This window comes from Malania oleifera, chromosome 1 (genome assembly GCF_029873635.1).
Source record: "Malania oleifera isolate guangnan ecotype guangnan chromosome 1, ASM2987363v1, whole genome shotgun sequence".
NCBI lineage: Eukaryota > Viridiplantae > Streptophyta > Magnoliopsida > Santalales > Ximeniaceae > Malania > Malania oleifera.
In genome coordinates, this window is record NC_080417.1 from 58,812,877 (window position 1) to 58,831,920 (window position 19,044).

General features: G+C 37.6%; 1 protein-coding gene across 1 annotated transcript in view; it reads right to left on the reverse strand.

The window, feature by feature from the left end:
- LOC131153202 (protein CHROMATIN REMODELING 24) overlaps nucleotides 1-19,044 on the reverse strand; it is a 72,307-nt gene that overhangs the window by 21,592 nt on the left and 31,671 nt on the right. The window contains exons 16-18 of the mRNA XM_058105356.1: nucleotides 1,501-1,612; nucleotides 896-964; nucleotides 706-800 (exon numbers count right to left, since the gene is read on the reverse strand). Of these exons, the coding sequence (XP_057961339.1) occupies nucleotides 706-800; nucleotides 896-964; nucleotides 1,501-1,612 (276 nt within the window). The remainder of the gene's footprint in view (nucleotides 1-705; nucleotides 801-895; nucleotides 965-1,500; nucleotides 1,613-19,044) is intronic.

Below are 19,044 nucleotides of genomic sequence, written 5' to 3' on the forward strand. Positions count from 1 at the left end.
GATTATCTAATGGGGAGGTGGCTATCGAACACTCATGTTTTGAGGGCAGCTTGCACTCCTAGGGAATCCAGATGCCTACTACATAGGATTCCCATGAGTTCCAAACATGAGCATCAAAGATTCCACTTACTACACTCCCAAATTTTCAACAAGAAAACCCGAGCCAAGTGCTCTCGTATAGTACATATCATTTTTGGACATATTGATTGCATGGGGGGGCTGTCCATATGATTCCCAGAGTTTCATGGCACTGAAGATAACCGGACAGCCTACTTCAATAACTATAAAAAACAACAACAATAATTGTTAAAACTTAATACTAACTTAAGCTTTTAAGTAAAGTGGAAATCTAACATGTTATCAAAGCTGGTTACCAGGAGGTCTTAAGCTCTATCTTATTGCCTGCTTAATCTAACATGGTATCAGAGCTGGTTACCAGGAGGTCTTCGGCTCTATCTTATTGCCCGCTTTTACTATGTGTTTAAGATTCTTGCAGTCCCTGTAATGGGTGCACATGCTGTTGGGCTGCGCATGTGGGGGAGTGTTAAAGCTTGACATACATTGTTGGCCCACAACCATATAGCTTAAGCTTTTAGATAAAGTGGTAATCTAACAATAATAATATAATTTATATAACTCAAAATGCAATGGAATAAACAATTATCCCCTAATGGATTATAATTCTGAGTTCTAAAGATTCAATACATTATATATTGGCTATCATGCTCTTTATGTAACTGCTGCTGAGTAAGGGATACATCGAAGCCTTGTGAGGGGAGGCTGAAAAGCTCCCTAAGATCCTGAAAGCATTGTTGAAAGCATAGCAAAATAACACGTTTAGATAGCAAAAAGCAAGGGATCATGGAAGTTAAACAAAACATATTACCATACATACCTGCTGGCTGAAGTATCGAATTTGTTCTTTGTGCTCAGTTGCAGTTTTAAACAATCCCCCCTTGAATATCTAAATTATGCATTTAGGGATGTCACAACGCTACCATGATACAAGACCCTTTGATCAAGCAACCATAAATTGCAAAGAATTTCAAAGTTCATTGATTACTATGATTGATCAGATTTTGTGAGGTAATGGATGGTTGCTCATTTTTATTACAGAGAATAAGACAGTAAATGTCTAAGGGGCTTTTTTGAGGCACATCCACATGTAGAAGCAAATATAATTTTCACTCAAAAATATGCTGCTTTTAAAAAATTATACTTCCAAGTACAAACAGGATTTAGAAAAGCTCCAATCTATTGAAGCTCTAAACCATGTGAGCTGACAGGAATCCATCCAAAAAAAATATCATACTAATGATAACAAAAACAACAACAATAGTAATGTAATAATGTTCATACAAAACCCATCCTACTGCCTGCCACGTAATTTTTGATTCTTTTAGGAAACTAATTGAAATCTCAGCCATCTTAGGGATTTGTTTCTAGCAAGCAAAAACAAAATCATATTATCAAATGGTAAGTAGAAAAACGCTTGCCAACCTGTTTTCTATAAATCTTTTCTTCAACAGTCCCACACGTCATCAATCTATATACTACAACATCCTTCTTTTGCCCAATGCGATATGCACGATCAACACTTTGGTTGTCCGTACTGCAATGATAAAGAACTGAATAAATAAATCATAGCCCAGAAGTTACGGAATTACGTTCACTAATACAAAAGGCAAAAGAGAAAAAACAATAAACTATATATATGCAAAATTTTATGAAAGCAGACCCAGTTTGAAGATAATAATTAAAAAAAAGAGAAGCTAAAACCAAAGTGTTTAACAATATGAACCATTTGAAGGATCTGAAGATGAAAAAGAAAGCAATAGTCAGTTGGGCAGGGAAACTTTATAAACTGTTTTTCCCCCAAAATATATTTAAAATAAACAACAATCTATCAGTATATGAGTATATCATGGGATTAACTAACTACTTTGACATATCCTCGAGCTTGTGTACAAATTTTGAGCATACCAAACACATACCAGATGCTGACAAAATTGATTCCTTTCACAAAGATAATATATTAATATTCAAGTGACAGAAATTGCCCAGAGAAAACACTCTTGATTGGGTGAATCGGAGGAAAAGGATTCATCTAGCCGACCCCATCTAATGGGATGTAAGACTTGTTGTTGTTGTTGTTGTTGTTGATAGAAAAAGCTCAAACTCAATAGACTTAATCCTTTTAAGTAAAAATATTAGTTGCTTTCAATCTTTCAAATTCCATAATTTATTAAAAAAATCGTCATGAACAACAACTTCGAACAATCACTCCTAATGAAGAGAAATAATGTCATTATTTCACATGACAAACGAACCACATATCTATAAATTGTCTTAAATCACTAGATCCCCAACTAGAAATGGGCAAGGAAAACTGAAACAAACTGAACCCATGTTCGGAGTACTTAATTGTTTTGGCTATCGTTAGGTTTGAGTTCCACCCATTCAATAAACGTGATTAACCAAACCAAACCGGTACATCTATAATATATATATATATATATATATAACATTTTAATAATTTTAATAAAAATATACAGCTTTATTGCATCACATCCAATCTCAATCTCCCATCCCATGCCCAACAGTACTCCATCCCATTTTCCGAAAACCCTAGCCCCACCCCTCTATGTTGCACCTCCCAGCCTTCCGCACCAAAAACTAAGAAGAGAGAGGCCCAGACCTACTTAGCCACCCAACAATAGAGAAACAAATGATCGCTAGTTTCACTCAAATACAAACACATGATGCAATATACTGATAGCCTCATCATAAGGCCTTCCTTACCTACAAAAAACATTAGTGTTGTAAAGTTAAAGATGGAGGTGAGAAGAAGAGTAGGAAAAATAAGAAAGAACAAGAAAGGCGAAAGCGGCAATTTCCTGGAGTTGCATTTAGTTCCAGGTCTGCCCCTTTATATATTAATAATAAGAAAGAAAAAATATCCTTACTTACACCACATAATTACTAAAACAATCTATTTCTTCTAACACCCTAGGTTGGAGGTCTATAAATATCACTTAACCCAACTTGTACAACTATTAGACAAGGTAGGCCTAAATAAAGCCTTTGGGAAGACATTGGCTTATTGATCCAAAGATTTCACAAATGGAGTCCTTACAACCTTCAACACAGCATCCCTAACAAAATGACTATTAAATTCAATGTGCTTTGTCCTCTCATGAAACATTAGGTTGCTAGCAGCTAAGCCAGCCCAACCTACATTAGAGCATCCCATGATTTCACAGTTTCTATTTGGTTTATATATCAAACCTCTACTAGAAGAGCCTTTGAAATACCTTAGAATCCTACAAAAAGGACCCCAATGTGATTTTTTGGGATTTTCCAAAAACTGACTCACCACCCCCACAACAAAAGATATGTCAGGTGTAGTGACAATCAAGTATATCAACTTGCAAACCAACAACCTATATCTACTTTTATGTTCAGAGTCTAGTCCAACATCCCTAGATAGCTTTACATTGGGATCCATGGGAGTATCAACCGAGTTAGCTCTCAACATACCAGCCTCACTTAGCCAGTCCAAGGTATATTTCATCTGAGATAGATTCAACCTTTTGTTACACTACAATCTCAATACCAAGAAAGTAACATAGCATACCCAAGTCCTTGATTTGAAATTTTTCTTGAAGCCATTGCTTAACATCTATAATCCCACTTTGGTCACTACTAGTGATGATGATGTCATCAACACAAACTACTAGAAGCGCCACACCTAGCTCATTTTGGCGAACAAAGATCGAATGATCAAAGTAGCACTAAATGACACCAAATGTAGAGACCGCCTCACTAAATTTCTCAAACCAAGCTCAAGAGATAGATAAGATCATAAATTGCCTTGTGCAGCCTACATAGCTTACCATTCTCCTAAGCAACATACCCACGAGGTTGCTTGATGTATACCTCTTCCTGCAAATCTCCATACGAGAAGGCATTCTTCACATCCACTTGGTATAAGATGAGAACAATACACGTCTAGCAACAAGAAAGAGGTCTCAAAATAATCAATACCATATGTTTAAGTGTAACCCTTGGCAACCATTCGAGCCTTAAGTCATTCAAAAGAGCTATTAGGAGGATATTTGACAATGTAGACTCAACAGAATCTAACCAACTCCTTAATAGGAGGAAGATCCATCAAATTCCATGTCTCTCTAGTGCTCAAAGCATCCACTTCTAAATCCATTGCATGCTTCCACCCAAGGTTAGCAAGTGCTTCAACATGTCCAAAAGAAATAGAGACAGATGTCATTGACAAAGAAAAAGAACGTATAGGACTAGGAAGGTGCTAAACTGAAACAAAATGAGCAATAGGATAAGAAACTGATAATTGTTAAGTAAATGTTCGAGTAACTTTTTGTTGCACAATCGACAAATCCAACTCACACTAGGGTAGATCTCCAAAACTAGCAGTTGAAACAATTGAGGGCAAAAGGGGCGACTTTATAATGGTAGCAGTGTTTGTGTTTGTCATCCGCCATTCATACACCCAAAATTTTTTCTCTAGATCAATAACTAATGGATCTAGAGAAGGATCAAGATTTTTCTAGACGGATAATAGCAAGGATCGAAGGATCAATGCACGAGGGGGAGCCAGAAGTCATTGATGGGCTCAAATGTATTCATCTTATTAGGACCCATCACTAGTGAAATTAGGTGACCCTCAAAAAAGGTAACATCTACACTAACATATTTCTTTCAAGTGTGAGGATTAAAACATCTATATCATTTTTGAGTTCTCGAGTAGCCAACAAAGACAGAGAAGGGAATTTGTCCCCCTAGAACATTGGAAGGCATCCTATTAAGCAAAAAAAAAAAAAAAAAGTTGTAAAAAGAGCAAAAATCCAAAGAATTTTAGGAACATGCAGATAGAAGAGTAGAGACCGCACTATGTCCAATAAATGTCTATTTCTTTATTCAGCTACTCCATTTTGCTGAGGGATATGTACACATGATGTTTGATGAATAATTCCTTTGGTCAAAAAAAATCTAAAGCTCAAAATTTGAACAAATTCAAGTGCATTATCATATCGAAAAATTTGAATATTAATGCCAACAACAATAAGCCTCAAGTCTCACTAGGTGTGGTCAACTACATGAATCCTTTTCCACCAATTCACACGATCGAGAACATTTTCATCTTTTAGATTAAGAACAAATCTTTCCTCACTACCTCATTCTAAGTTATCTTAGGCCTACCCCTACCCCTTTTCATGCCAAAAAAAATAACTAACTCATGCTTCCTCACAGGTGCTCTACAAGGCCTGAACTTCAAATGCCCAAACCATCTAAGTTGCCCCTCCCTTATCTTGTCTTTGACCAGTGCTATGCCTAAATTATTGCATATATGCTCATTTCTTATTTTAACTTTTAACGTTATATCACAACCTTAACATTCACATTTCAGCGACTTCTACTTTTTGTACATGTTTCTTAAGCATAGTCAGCCTTAAAGTCTTCTTATAAAATTTCCTTCTAATTTTAAGGGTATTCTACGATCACACAACACGCTTAACACACTCCTCCATTTTACCCAACCTATTTCCCCTTCCACTTGCATAATACAGCAAAGATATTGAAATCTATTAGCGCTAATAATTTCTTGATTATCAAGTTTAATCTTCTCACCACCACTATTCCTCGCATTACTGAAATTACATTTCAAATATTATGTCTTATTCCTACTTATCCTAAAACCTATAAACTCTAATGCAGTTCTTTAAAGATCTTACTTAGATTCCACTCCACGCTACTATCATCAATCAACACTATCATTTGCAAACAACATACATCAAAGGATCTCATTTTGGATATTCCTAGTAAGTTCATCAATCATTAAAGTAAAAATATAAGCACTCAATGTAAGGACTCAAAGTAGAACCTTGATGTACCCCTATTGTGATTGGAAAATCTCTAAATTCCCCTCCTACAATCTTAAATTTAGTCATTATTCTATCATACATATCCCTAATGACCTCAGTGTATCTACTACATACTCCTTTCTTTTCTAAGACCCGCCAAAGAACTTCCCTAGGTACTCTATCATATGCTTTCTCCATGTCAATAAAGACCATATGCAAGTCTCTCTTATTTTCCCAAAAATTTTCCATTGAACTTTTTAAAAGATAAATAACTCTTATTGTTGATCTCCCAAGAATAAAACCAAATTAATTTTTTGAAATCCTCGTTTCTGGTCTTATTCTTTGTTCAATTACCCTTTCCCATAATTTCATCATATGGCTCATAAATTCAAAACTAGGTTTTATTTCCTCATAGAACTGAGTAAATACATTAAGAAATTCAAACCTATCATTTAACCAATAGATCTAGGTCATACACAAAAAATCATATACAAAAGACACAAAATATTGATGACCAATCAAATTATTTACTATACATGGACCCCAAATATCTTAATGAATAAGAGAACACAATGATTTACTAAAAGATCCAACTCTAGATGGAAAATATGCCCTACTATATTTTCCTAATTGACACACGGAACACTCAAAACGAGAAATAGGCTTGAACATATAAAAAACTTGCTACACTTTTTGAAGTGACGGATGACCCAATGAGCATGACATTGGTCCAAAGAAATGTCATGGGTAGAAATTGAAGAAGTTGCATGACAAGAACTGGATCTACCACCACCACCATTGAAATAGTAAAGACCATCCTTCTTAATCCCTCCAATTCTCTTTTTTGTCCGAAGATCTTGGATAACACAATGAGAAGGGAAGAAGGTCACACAACAATTATGTGATTTAGTTAATTGACTAACTGATAACAGGTTCAAGAGAAATTTAGGCACGGACATGACAGAAGATTAAGGAATAGAAGGAAACAAAAAAATACAACCACAACCAAAGACTAGAGTAATTGAACCATCGGCAAGAGTTACCTTGAAGTGTAAAATAGTGGGTTTTATAGACTGAGATAAATTAGGAATACCTTTCACATGGGAGGAGGCGCCAAAGTCAATAACCCATCATAAGGAGGATGAAGAGGCAAGAAGCCCGATCGTACTTGAATTGGCCACACTAGCACTAGATGTAGAAGATTGGATTTGTAGTTGTTGAATGATGCAAAGAAGATTGTTATACTCTTATCAAGACACAGCAGGTGATGTACTCAATTCATTAGTGGAATAGTCAAGTGCACTGGAAGTGTCAACCTTAGAATCACCCTCAGCAAAAGACTTATTGGCCCAAGTAGGTTTCCCATGGAGATCCCAACACCAATCAATGGTATGGTTGTCCTTGCCACAATGTGTGCAAAGGCGAGATTGCCTTGACGAACTCCTTGTCCTGATACACTACTTTTGCCATGACTACCATCCAAAACCCAAAATCGTCCTAACACTTCCCCAACCAAGTGTACTGCTAACCATGGTTGAATTATCACGTGTCGAAGCAAAACAAGAAGATTGAGAGCCATCTTTGATGATCTTTTGGAGTCTAGCAAATACTTCATTCATAGAAAGAACAAGTTCACCGGTGAGAACCTGATTGGTTGATAAATATTAAGTTCCTCCAACATACCCTTTAGAGTGCTATAATACTCACTAATAGGTTAACCTTCTTGGTCATATATGGAAAACTTCTCATAAAGGTCAAAAACACAAGTTCAATTATACCTTGTGAGAAGCTTTCGCGGACATGATACTATACAGCCTCTGGTTGTTCTACGAAACATCATGTTTGCAGTAATTCATGGCTCCATGCTATACCACAACCACACAAGTAAAGAATGCAACAAATATTTGGACTTCCCTTTTGCATTAATATACACATTTACTGCCTGAGACCATAGCAAGTAGTTGGGATCCAACCAATTTGATGGCAGTGATCTGTACGTTAACAGTAACAGTCAAAGCTCTCCCTATAGAGGCCATCAAAACCACCCCAGTATGCTACAATAAGTGCACACTAGTACTGGAATGAACAACAAAGTAACAATGCGAAGTCAGGCAGCACAACAAGCACAGAGCAGAACTTCAGAACTTCGAAGGGCCACTCTAACTACTGAACATAAGTTACAACATCTTACGAGGAATTGATTTACCATGCGGAATTGGGCAACCCATAACAAGCACCACAGGCACTTGATAAACAACCTGACAGCACAGCAGCTACAGGTATCATGGCTGGCAGCAACTAGAACTGAATGCTGGCTAGAGCAGGAAATAAAATCTTTGAACACCAATAAAAAGAAACACCAGAAACTGATACAAGATTGCAGCAACCAATCACGAACACACAGCATCGCCATGCTACAGCCAAACAGCGAACAGCAGCACAGCAACAGCAGATACCAGAAACAGAGTGTAACTTCACATCAGCATCACCATGAACACACACAGAACCCTGCCAGGGATGCTGCACGGCAAAACCAAGATGAAAAGTGACCTTAAACAACTCTCAAACCAACCAGAAAATCTGATCTGAGAGCTGATTAGGGGAAGATAAAAAATAAATAAATAAATAAATAAGACTCGAGGGAAAATAAAAAATAAAAAAAAAACAGAAAAATCAGATTTTCATATTAATGCTCAGATATCATGTTGAAAAGTTAGCGATGGAGGCAAGAAGAAGAGAAGAAAAGAAGAAGAAAAAAAGATAAAGGAGGAGGCAGCAATTTCCTGGAATTACATTCAGATCCAGGTCTAACCCTTTATATATTAACAATAAAAAAGCTGGGAAAAAAAAATTACCCTACTTACACCACATAATTACTAAAATAGCCTATTTCTTCTAACAATTAGTATTGGGCCTGATAGAGCCAGAGCCCACATGAAAGCCCTGATCTTGAAAGGAGCATTAGCCTTCCAAATAAAATTGTTCAATCGAAAAGAAGAAGAGTTCAAGGTTTTCAACAAATGAGAAAAAAGGATTTTATGGAAAAAGAACCAAAAGTATCCTTGATCTAAATCCTCAACTTCTGAACAAGAGTTCAGCACATAAAAAAGTGGGCAGATCATCCACCTCTCTCCCACCCAGATTTTTGAAAAGATGAAAATCTCAAAAAAGAGAGACCCGTCCGAAGAATAAAATTCATTAATCGAGGCATTGTGAATGAAAGGAAGCCTGTAAATACTAGGGATCAAAGACTCCAATGAGACCTCTGCTACCCATTTGTCCCCTCAAAATTGAATGAGATTCCCGTTTCCAACTTGGAATTGAGCAAGATGGAAAAAGAAATGAGCAACCTGTAAATTAAGCTTCCAGGGCCTGCATGAGAAGCATTACCCCTTCTTATCGTATCCCAACCATTCCAGTGCAAACCATATTTGCTTCTAATAACCATGTGCCATAAGGAGTCAACCTCCACAGGAACCTCCATAGACCCCTTTGGGTCTTCTAACTTAATCCCAGCTAACAAGATGACCCCTCCACCCCTCCCCTACATCAAACCAAAAAACAAATCTCCTATAAGCCTCTCTAGGGCAGCAGCCACACTCACAATAACTTTAAAAAGAGATGAAACAAATAGGAATATAGAAAGAGCAGCATTGAAGAGAGTAATTTGAACCCCTAAAGATAAATATGCCCTCTTTCATCCCAACAACTCACTTCCCACTCTCTCCACCACCAGATCCCAAAAGGCATAGGAGTTAGGATCGATTTCAAGGGGAAGATCCAAATAAGTCAAAGGGTAGTCAAAATGGTGCACACTTGAAACAGAAAAAACTCTCAAGCTCCCCCCTTCCCCTATTAATGCATACCACCCACTCCCAAATATAATCCTGAAAGAGGTAAGGGGTTCCCCTTGTCTCAACCCCTAGGAGGCCTTAAACCATTACCATGGTTGAGCATTCACTCATAGACATAATCACCATGGATAAACACCTTTCTAACCATTTTCTCCTGGCCTTACCAAACCTTTCTTTGCTATCTATCTATATATATAACCCAGCTCACCACTTCATAGGCTTTTTCAAAATCCAATTTGAGCCAAACTCCACTCCCCCTCCTCTTCTACACATCCTCCACCACTTCATTCACAACCAAAACAACATCTAAAATTTGTCTATCTTTAAGAATTCAGATTGTTCAATAGTAATATACCCCCTGAAGCTCATTGAACAAAACCTTAGCCAAGATTTTGTAAACACTAGTAACCCAGCTGATTGATCAAAAGTCTCTTATCCTCCTAGAATGCTTCTTCTTAGGAACAAGAGTAATAAAAGTAGAATTCACACTCTTTACCACCAGTCCTTCCAATGATAATCAAGAACAAACTCCATAATATCCTCCCAAATCACCTCTCAACTATTTGAAATAAAACCATCAGCGCATGGATCCTTATCTCTCTCCATCACAAAAAATGCCACCTTAACCTATTTTGCATCAAAAAATATCTCTAAGCAAACAGCAAGGTCCTTGTTAATAGGACATCAATCAAAACCCTCTAACAACAACTTGTTCACACAACTCCCAGTGTACAGCCCCCTACAGAAATTAATAATTTTTTCCCTATTTGTTTAGAATCACGCACACTCCCCAAGTCTAATTCCAACTCTTTGATAAGGCTTTTCCTCCTGCTCTGTTGGCTACCATACAAAACAACTTAGAATTCCAATTTCCTCCCCTTACCTACTCAACAACTAGATTTCCATCTCCAATTAATACCTTCTCAAAAAAGGATCAAATCCAAGTCATTACTAAGGTGATTTCCAGCCCTATCCTCTTCATCCGCCAAACCACACTCCTCTGCCTGTCCAAATACCCAATCTTAGCAAGAACAGCATTCTTCTTTACCTTTAAGTTACCAAAAACATCATATTCTCCAATTTCACATTGTATTTCACTTAGGATATTCATAAATTTAAAACCTGCCTACCCCTAAAAACTGCCCTCTTTTTTAAGATAACAAAAAAATTCATTAAAAGAAGAATAAGAAAACAATAACAGAGAAAGAGGATAAGGCATCCTCCAGAACAAACCAAAAACCAAGAAAAAAGAAATACAAGAGATTGACATTAATGCTGCCTTTCAGTCCCTATGGATATCTGACAGCATAAGGCCCTGAAAAATTTCAAAAGCAAGTGCCCAAAGGGAAGCCAAAAACACAGCTTCCTCCCAAATCAAACTCAGAGATTCTTCGGACCTCTAAAAATTCTAATATTCCTTTCAAGCCAAAGTCTCCACAAAATGGCATAAACTGCACAAATACAAAACCTTTTCTTTCTCCTACTCCTTCCAAGGCCCCAAAAATGCACTGCTATGAAATGAACTGTCTGCAGTGCCACCCAAACCTCACCAAAACAGGAAAACAGATTGTTCCACAAAAATATTGCCACCCCACAATGCAAAAATAAATGAAAATTAGTCTTTGTCCCCTCAAAACACATCATGCAACCAAAGCCTAGCACACCCCCCCTCCTACTAGCATTCTCTCTCAATCTCTCTCTCTCTCTCCAACATCGAGACTCATGAAAAAATTGAAGTCCCAATATACAGTACCTCCCTAAAAGAATTGAAATCTAAAACTGATGCACTATGAATGGTTGATTGTCAATACAAACAAGCCACCAAAAAGTCCAACAAAAGTCTCAACCAAAAACCAAGAAAAGAGAAATACAAAGATTTACATTAACGCTGCCTTTCAGTCCCTATGGATATCTGACAGCATAAGGCCCTCAAAAATTACAAAAGCATGTGCCCAAAGGGAAGCCAAAAACACAGCTTCCTCCCAAATCAAACTCAGAGATTCTTCAGACCTCTAAAAATTCTAACATTCCTTTCAAGCCAAAGTGTCCACAAAATAGCATAAACTGCACAAATACAAAACCTTTTCTTTTTCCTACTCCTTCCAAATGCACTGCTATGAAATGAACTGTCTGCAGTGCCACCCAAACCTCACCAGTTTTCCACACAAATATTGCCACCCCACAATGCAAAAATAAATGAAAATTAGTCTCTATCCCCTCAAAACACATCATGCAACCAAAGCCTAGCATCCTCTCTCTCTCTCTCTCTCTCTCTCTCTCTCTCTCTCTCTCTCTCTCTCACCACCTCACAATGCAAAAATAAATGAAAATTAGTCTCTGTCCCCTCAAAACACATCATGCAACCAAAGCCTAGCATCCCCCCTCCTACTACCATCCTCCCTCATGGAGACTCTTGAAAAAATTGAAGTCCCAATATACAAGACCTCCCTAAAAGAATTGAAATCTAAAACTGATGTGCTATGAATGGTTGATTGTCTATACAAACAAGCCACCAAAAAATCCAACAAAGGTCTCACCCACCCAAATATATTCCCAAAAACAAACCCTATCCCCAATTCTGACAGAAAGACCAAAAATAAATGAGAGTGAAAAAATAATCAAATTCCTATAATACAGCATTCCAAGGGCTCACAAAAGAAACAATGCTACTCCCCCTAGTATCCCACCCATTCCTAAGAATACCATACTTGCACTTTATTACCTTGCGCAATAAGCAATTAGACTCTATAGGAAATCACCTAGTAAGGAGACTTTTTAGAAACCCCAATACTGTCCCAAGACCTCCCTCAAGTTTTGGTCCCTTGATTGCATCCCAACTTACAAGATCCCTCTTATCCTCTCCATAACCAAACCACAAAAAATATCCCATAAGCTTTCCACCAACTCATAACAAATTCCTTGACAAAAGGATTTGTCAACCACATATTTTCAAACCAAAAGGCAGTAGGGCCCTATTGAACGCAATTTGCATCCGCCAAGGCAATGATTCATAAGTAACCTAACAAAAACCTTTTCAACAACATTCAAGAAAATGTCTTCCCAATCATTAGTAAACAGGAAGCAATCAATACGGGGGGACGAAGCAATCGTACAACCAGAAGCTACCCAAGCAAAATGACCATCAACCAAAGTGAAATTTCTAAGCCCACAATCCCAAATAAAGAAATCAAATGGCCTCTAATCGCCCCTAGAAGCCTATAATCTATCATTATTCACTAGAGAGTCAAATGACATTGAAATCCTTTCCAACCACTTAATCCAAGCTACAAAGGCCAAAGACTAGCTACCTAATCAGAAAGAGAATCTACATGGATGAAAGTGTTAGCTCATAAATAAACATGAACTAACAATCCCCAAACCTCGTCTCTTTTGACAAAATAGAAAGAGAAAAAGACACAACTATGCAATCTTTGACACAGTATGCTAGGGTCCCACAAAATAATTTGCCCCCTAACGCTTTATAGGAAGCGCAAAATACAAAAATGCTTAGCCTAGACTCCCAAATACTCCTCACCAAATAACTATCCAAAACCCCAATTTTAGATTCCTAAATGAACAAGATATCAAGAGAAACTATGTTGATCAACTCTTTCACTACACTACGGTTCCCACTACTCCCTAGCCCCTCGAACATTCTAGAGAGAGAAGTCTTATTAATTACCCCAGTATTACCCAATCACCTTCCTCATAATTCACTAAGGAGACAAGCCTACCTAGCTCTCTACTCAACTTCAAGGTTAGTTTCCTAAGCCCTACACCCCCTCTTGCAATTTTAATGACTTCCCCATTAAGGCTCACCAACCACCTTGTTGGTGGTTCCAATTAGTTTTGATTGTTCCTTTTGTTTTGCAGTGGTCTAATTTGAGAGTGTTGGGATGGAGCCTATGAATCCCAAAAACATGCTTCCTTCATTGCTACCACAAATAACAACCGAAGAGTTGGACGAGAAGAATTATGTTCAGTGGTCTAAGTCTATAAAGGTCTATCTAATAGGATTAGGAAAATCTGACCACTTTTTTCGAATATGGGCCTTCTGATGAGAAGAGAAAAGAAATGTGGATTCAAGAAGACGCTTTGATTGTTTCCCTCCCGTGAAACTCAATGGAACTCCATATGTGGATATGCATGCATCTAGGTGCATGCAAAGAGATTTAGGATTACGCCAAGCTTCTGTACTTTAGTAACATTACACATATCTATGTTTTATCTCTAGAATACTTTCAGTTACAACAAGGATATAGGAGTGTTACACACTATTTTGGAGAGATGAAGAGTATTCATAAGGAGCTTAACATCATGCAACCTATAATCGTCATTGTTCGTGAGATGCAAAAGCATAGAGAAGATGAAAGATCTTCAAGTTCAAGGGGGTTTGAAACCCAAGTTAGAGGCAACCCAATCCCAAACACTTGGTAGTGATGAGTTGCCACCATTTACCAATGTTTACTCTCATGTCCTCCATGCTTCCTCCAGCACACATTCCCCTGCTATTGCATTTGGCTCTAAGAGAATGGCATTTGCCACGTAGGATGACTCTAGTTTTCAACAAAGCAACTTCAAAAGTTATCAATGTGGTTCGAACAGCCATGGTGGAAGAGATAAACGAGGTAGTGGCACTCCTCACAAGTGCATTTATTGTGGACAAGGTAGTCAGACTATTGAGCAGTGTTGGGATCTCTATTATAAACCTTCACATGTTGCCAATACAAGCACCCCACACCTTTTGGGCTAAGTGCGGAGCAACGTACTACATCTATGTTAAAGGATGAGTTCCATATTCCAACAGTAGCAAGCGTCATAGCAAGCTTCTTTTCCCATTGCATCCCTTGCTCAAACAAGTAACTTTACAGCTCGCTTGTCATGCAATACGTCTCATCCTAGTCCTTGGGTTATAGACTCCGCTACCACTGATCATATCACAGATATACTAATTTCTTCTCTACTCTTCAGAATCCTGAAAACTTATCTCATGTTATTCTTGCTAATGGATCCACCATTGTCATTAAGGGAATTGGGATTGTAAATCCCACTTCTTCTATTTCTCTTCGTTTCGTTTTGTATATTCCCAAGTTTCCTTTCAACCTCATAATAGTTAGCAAGATTTCCAAATCCATAAATTGTTCAATAACATTCTTCCCCAATATCCTGGCCATTTAGGATTTGAAGACAAGGAAGATGACTAGAAAAGGGCATGAAGCTGGTGTACTTAATCACTTTGAGCCGCCATCTCTTTCTACCACCTACACTGTTGCTGCCACACTTCTCCAAATTCATTGTCGCCTTGGTCATCCTTCATTGGAAATATTGGAACACCTAGTTCCTAAGTTGAGCCTTGTGTCAAACCTTGAATGTGAGTCTTGTTAGTAAAGAAAGCATCATCCTCTCCTTTTTGCATCCCGAATCAATAAACGGGCAGCAAGCCATTTCATGTTAGTCCATTCTGATGTTTGAGGACCTAGTCAAGTTACGTCAATGTTGGGTTTCTAATACTTTGTAACCTTTGTGCACGGTTATTTAAGGATGGCTTCGCTATATTTTATAAAAGATCGTTTTGAGTTATTTCATATATTGTGTGCCTTTTATTCTGAAATAAGATTTCATTCAATTTGTTAGTTCGAATACTTTGGAGTCAATTCACTACTTATATGACTCAGTTTGCTGTTGTTTATCATTCATCATATGCCCACACTCCTCAAAAAAATGGGGTCGCAAATAGAAAAAATAGACATATCCTTGAAATCACTTGCACCTTACTTTATCAAATGCATGTACCTAAAGTGTTTTGAAGCAATGTTGTACTTATTACTTGTTATCCTATTAACAGGATGCTGCCCTCTATTCTCAATGGTAAAATGACCTACCCTATTCTCTTTTCTAATTCACCTCTATTCTCTTTACTTCCTCATACAATTGGGTGAGTATCCTTTTTTCATCAGCAAACTCCCATGGTGGATAAGTTGGATCCTTGTACTATAAAATGTGTCTTCCTAGGCTACTCATCCACTCGAAAGGGATACCATTACTACTCTGCATCACTTATTTGTTTCTGTCAATGTTACCTTCTTTGAGTCTACACCATACAACTCTCAGTCCCTAAGTGCTTCTGGTCTCCATGAGTCTCTTCCTCTACATAATTTTCCAAGTTTTAGTTTATTGTCTTTACCTAATCATCCACCAATGTCTCCTTGTAGTTTAAGTCCTTCTCATTGTCTCTATTATCCTAACTTGCAAATGTATTCACGACGTCGACTCCAAGGAAGAGAGTTTCCTCTAGCTTCTATTACCGCATCTTCAGTTTCCTCGTCTAATGATCATATTTCCCATGATCTTGATCCTCCCATTGCTATCTGGAAAGGTAAATGCACATGCACAAAACACCCCATCTCCAACTTTGTTTGCTATGACCTCTTATCACCCTCCTATTATTGTTTTGTTATTATCATCCGTTGCCCTTCCTAAATCTGTTTCCAAAGCCTTAGCTCACTCTAGGTGGAGGAATACATTGGTTGACGAGGTTTTACAAGACAATGATGCTTAGGAATTGGTATCTCTTCCTCTTGAAAAATCTGTGATTGGTTGCTGTTGGGTATATACTATGAAAGGCACCCCTGATAATTCTATGGCTTGTCTGAAGGCACGTCTTGTTGCTAAGGGGTATACTCAGGTGTATGGTTTGCATTATTCCGACATTTTTTCCAGGTTGCCAAATTTACATCACTATGTATGCTTATCTCCTTGGCCACCACTTGTCACTGGCCTCTACATTAGTTAGAAGTGAAGAATGTCTTTTTACATTGCAACTTGAGGAGGTCTATATAGAGCAACCACATGAGTTTGTTGCTCAAGGGGAATCAAGCTTGCATCAACTCAAGAAGGCATTAAATGGTTTAAAACAACCACCCAAAACATGGTTCAATTGATTGAGTGTTGTAGTACTTAAGTTTGGCCTTCAACAGTGTGCACAGGATCACTCTGTGTTTTATCATCATACTTCATAGGGTAGGATTCTTCTTGTTGTGCATCTGGATGATATTGTAATTATAGGTGAAGATGATCAAGGAATTCAGAGCATAAAATCTTTTCAACAAACAAAGTTTCAAACTAAATATTTGGAACAATTGAAATACTTCTAGAGTATAGAATTATCCACATCTCATACAGGAACTATTTCCTCACAAAGGACGTTTTTTTTTTCTAGATAGCAAAAGAAAGTTATATTAATGGGAAAAGAATTTATAAGAAGCCATCACATTCCAATCTCTTTGAATACCTGGAAATTATTTCCTCTAAAAAAACCAAATCCACACCACAATCACAAAAAAAGTATATTCTTGATCTTTTGGATGAGATTGGGTTGTTGGGATCCAAACCGATTGATACACTCAAGGATCCTAACAGCAAGTTAGTGTCGAATATGGGTGATTTGTTGCCTAACCAAGACAATTTGGTGACTTGTTGGAAAGTTGAATTATCTTACAATCACTTAGTCAGACACATTTTTTTGCAACAAATGCTGAGTCAATTTATAAATTCTACTAAGACAAGTCATTGGGATGCAGTAATTTGCATCTTGAGATATCTCAAAGGTACACCTCAAAAAGGTCTCTTGTATTGAGATCAGGGTCCCACTTAGAGATATGCAAATTGGTCCAAATCAACTTCAAACAAAAGATTCACAACTGGGTTCAATATATTTGTTGGCGATAACTTGGTTTCTTAGAAGAGTAAGATAAAAATTGTAGTGGTCAAGTCAAGAGTTGAGTCAGAGTAAAAAGTCATGGCTCACACTACATGTGAACTTGTTTAGTTGAAAAAATGTTGGAAGAATTGGGTTTTTGACATTCTCGATATATGGAGTTCACTGTGATAATCAATTTGCTCTTGATATTGTCTCCAACCCATTCTTCCATGAGCAAACAAAACACATTGAAGTTGATTGCCAATTTGTTCGAGAGAAACTTGTGCAAAAGCTCATTGCCACCACTTATGTGAAGCACAATATGCAGCTTGCTAATTTGTTCACCAAAGCTTTGGGGGGTGCTCGTGTTGAATTTATTTGTAACAAGCTAGGAGCATATGAAATCTATGCTTCAGCTTGAGGGGGAGTGTTGATGGGCTATTTTAGTTTTTTAAGTATTACTACTGTGTTAATGTTGTGTTAATAAATGAGAGTTAGTAAGGCGATTGTGATCATTGGAATGTATTTGATATATATTATAAATGGAGGGAGAGACCTATTGTTGTGTTAGGCCTTTTGTTTTACAAAAATCTTAATAGTTTCATCACCAAGATCATGAACCATATCATTTGGATAAGAGTTGAGAATTAGATGAAGCATTGGAATCAAATTCTATCTAATTCTGCATAGGTTGCTTTGAAAATCGAACCTCATCTGTACTTTGAATTCCCTTAATAACATTATTACAATGAATGTCTAGCACTAGGTCTCAAAAGTACAATCCCACCCTTCCTTTTCCAGCTCCTAATGTTCTATTCGTCCTTCATCTTGCAAAATCTCCTCACACCGACAAACCATGACTTCTTTACTCGACCACTGCTCCGATAATGAATCCTACTCAAAATAGCAATATTGGAGATTCATCATCCTCATTTCCTTCTACTCTTCTCTAATAAAATAGCCTCTAACCGATTAGACAAAAGGATCCCTTTCCCCTTCCTCTTTGTTTCTTCCCCCCAGCCCTCACCATCTCATTCGCCTTCACATGGGCCTTTGATAGGCAATGTAGCACCAAACTATGCTCCAACATACCTCCTCCATCATTACCTTCATCAAAAAGATCCCTTTTTCCCCTTAGCCTCCCCTCAACTCCCCTATATTCCAAAAAAAAAATACCAATCTACATTACAACTCCTAGCTTCTTGGAACTTGTAAAGTACGACAACCTCTCCAGAGCTACTACAAGCTTGTGACGTTCTTGTACAACAGGGATAGTCGTAGGCCCACTCTCAAGATGCCCATTAGGCTAGGAGTGACTAAGTTGTGTGGATTTGTTAATTGGGCTTAAAGTAGCTAGCCCACTACTCTTTGAAGTTGGCATGATTTGGCTCCCATTAGGACACCCTACATAGGTCTTTGTACAAAGTTTTAAGCTCAAATTTCCACACCGGGCCTTACCATCCTACCCCATTAAATGACTTTCCTTTACTAGGCCTAAAATTATGGGCCTCAACGATAAACTAGTGCTTATCTCCATCCTTATTATTTGAAATTTTTTCCTCGTAGAAAGAAAATTTGCTAGCAGCATCCCTAA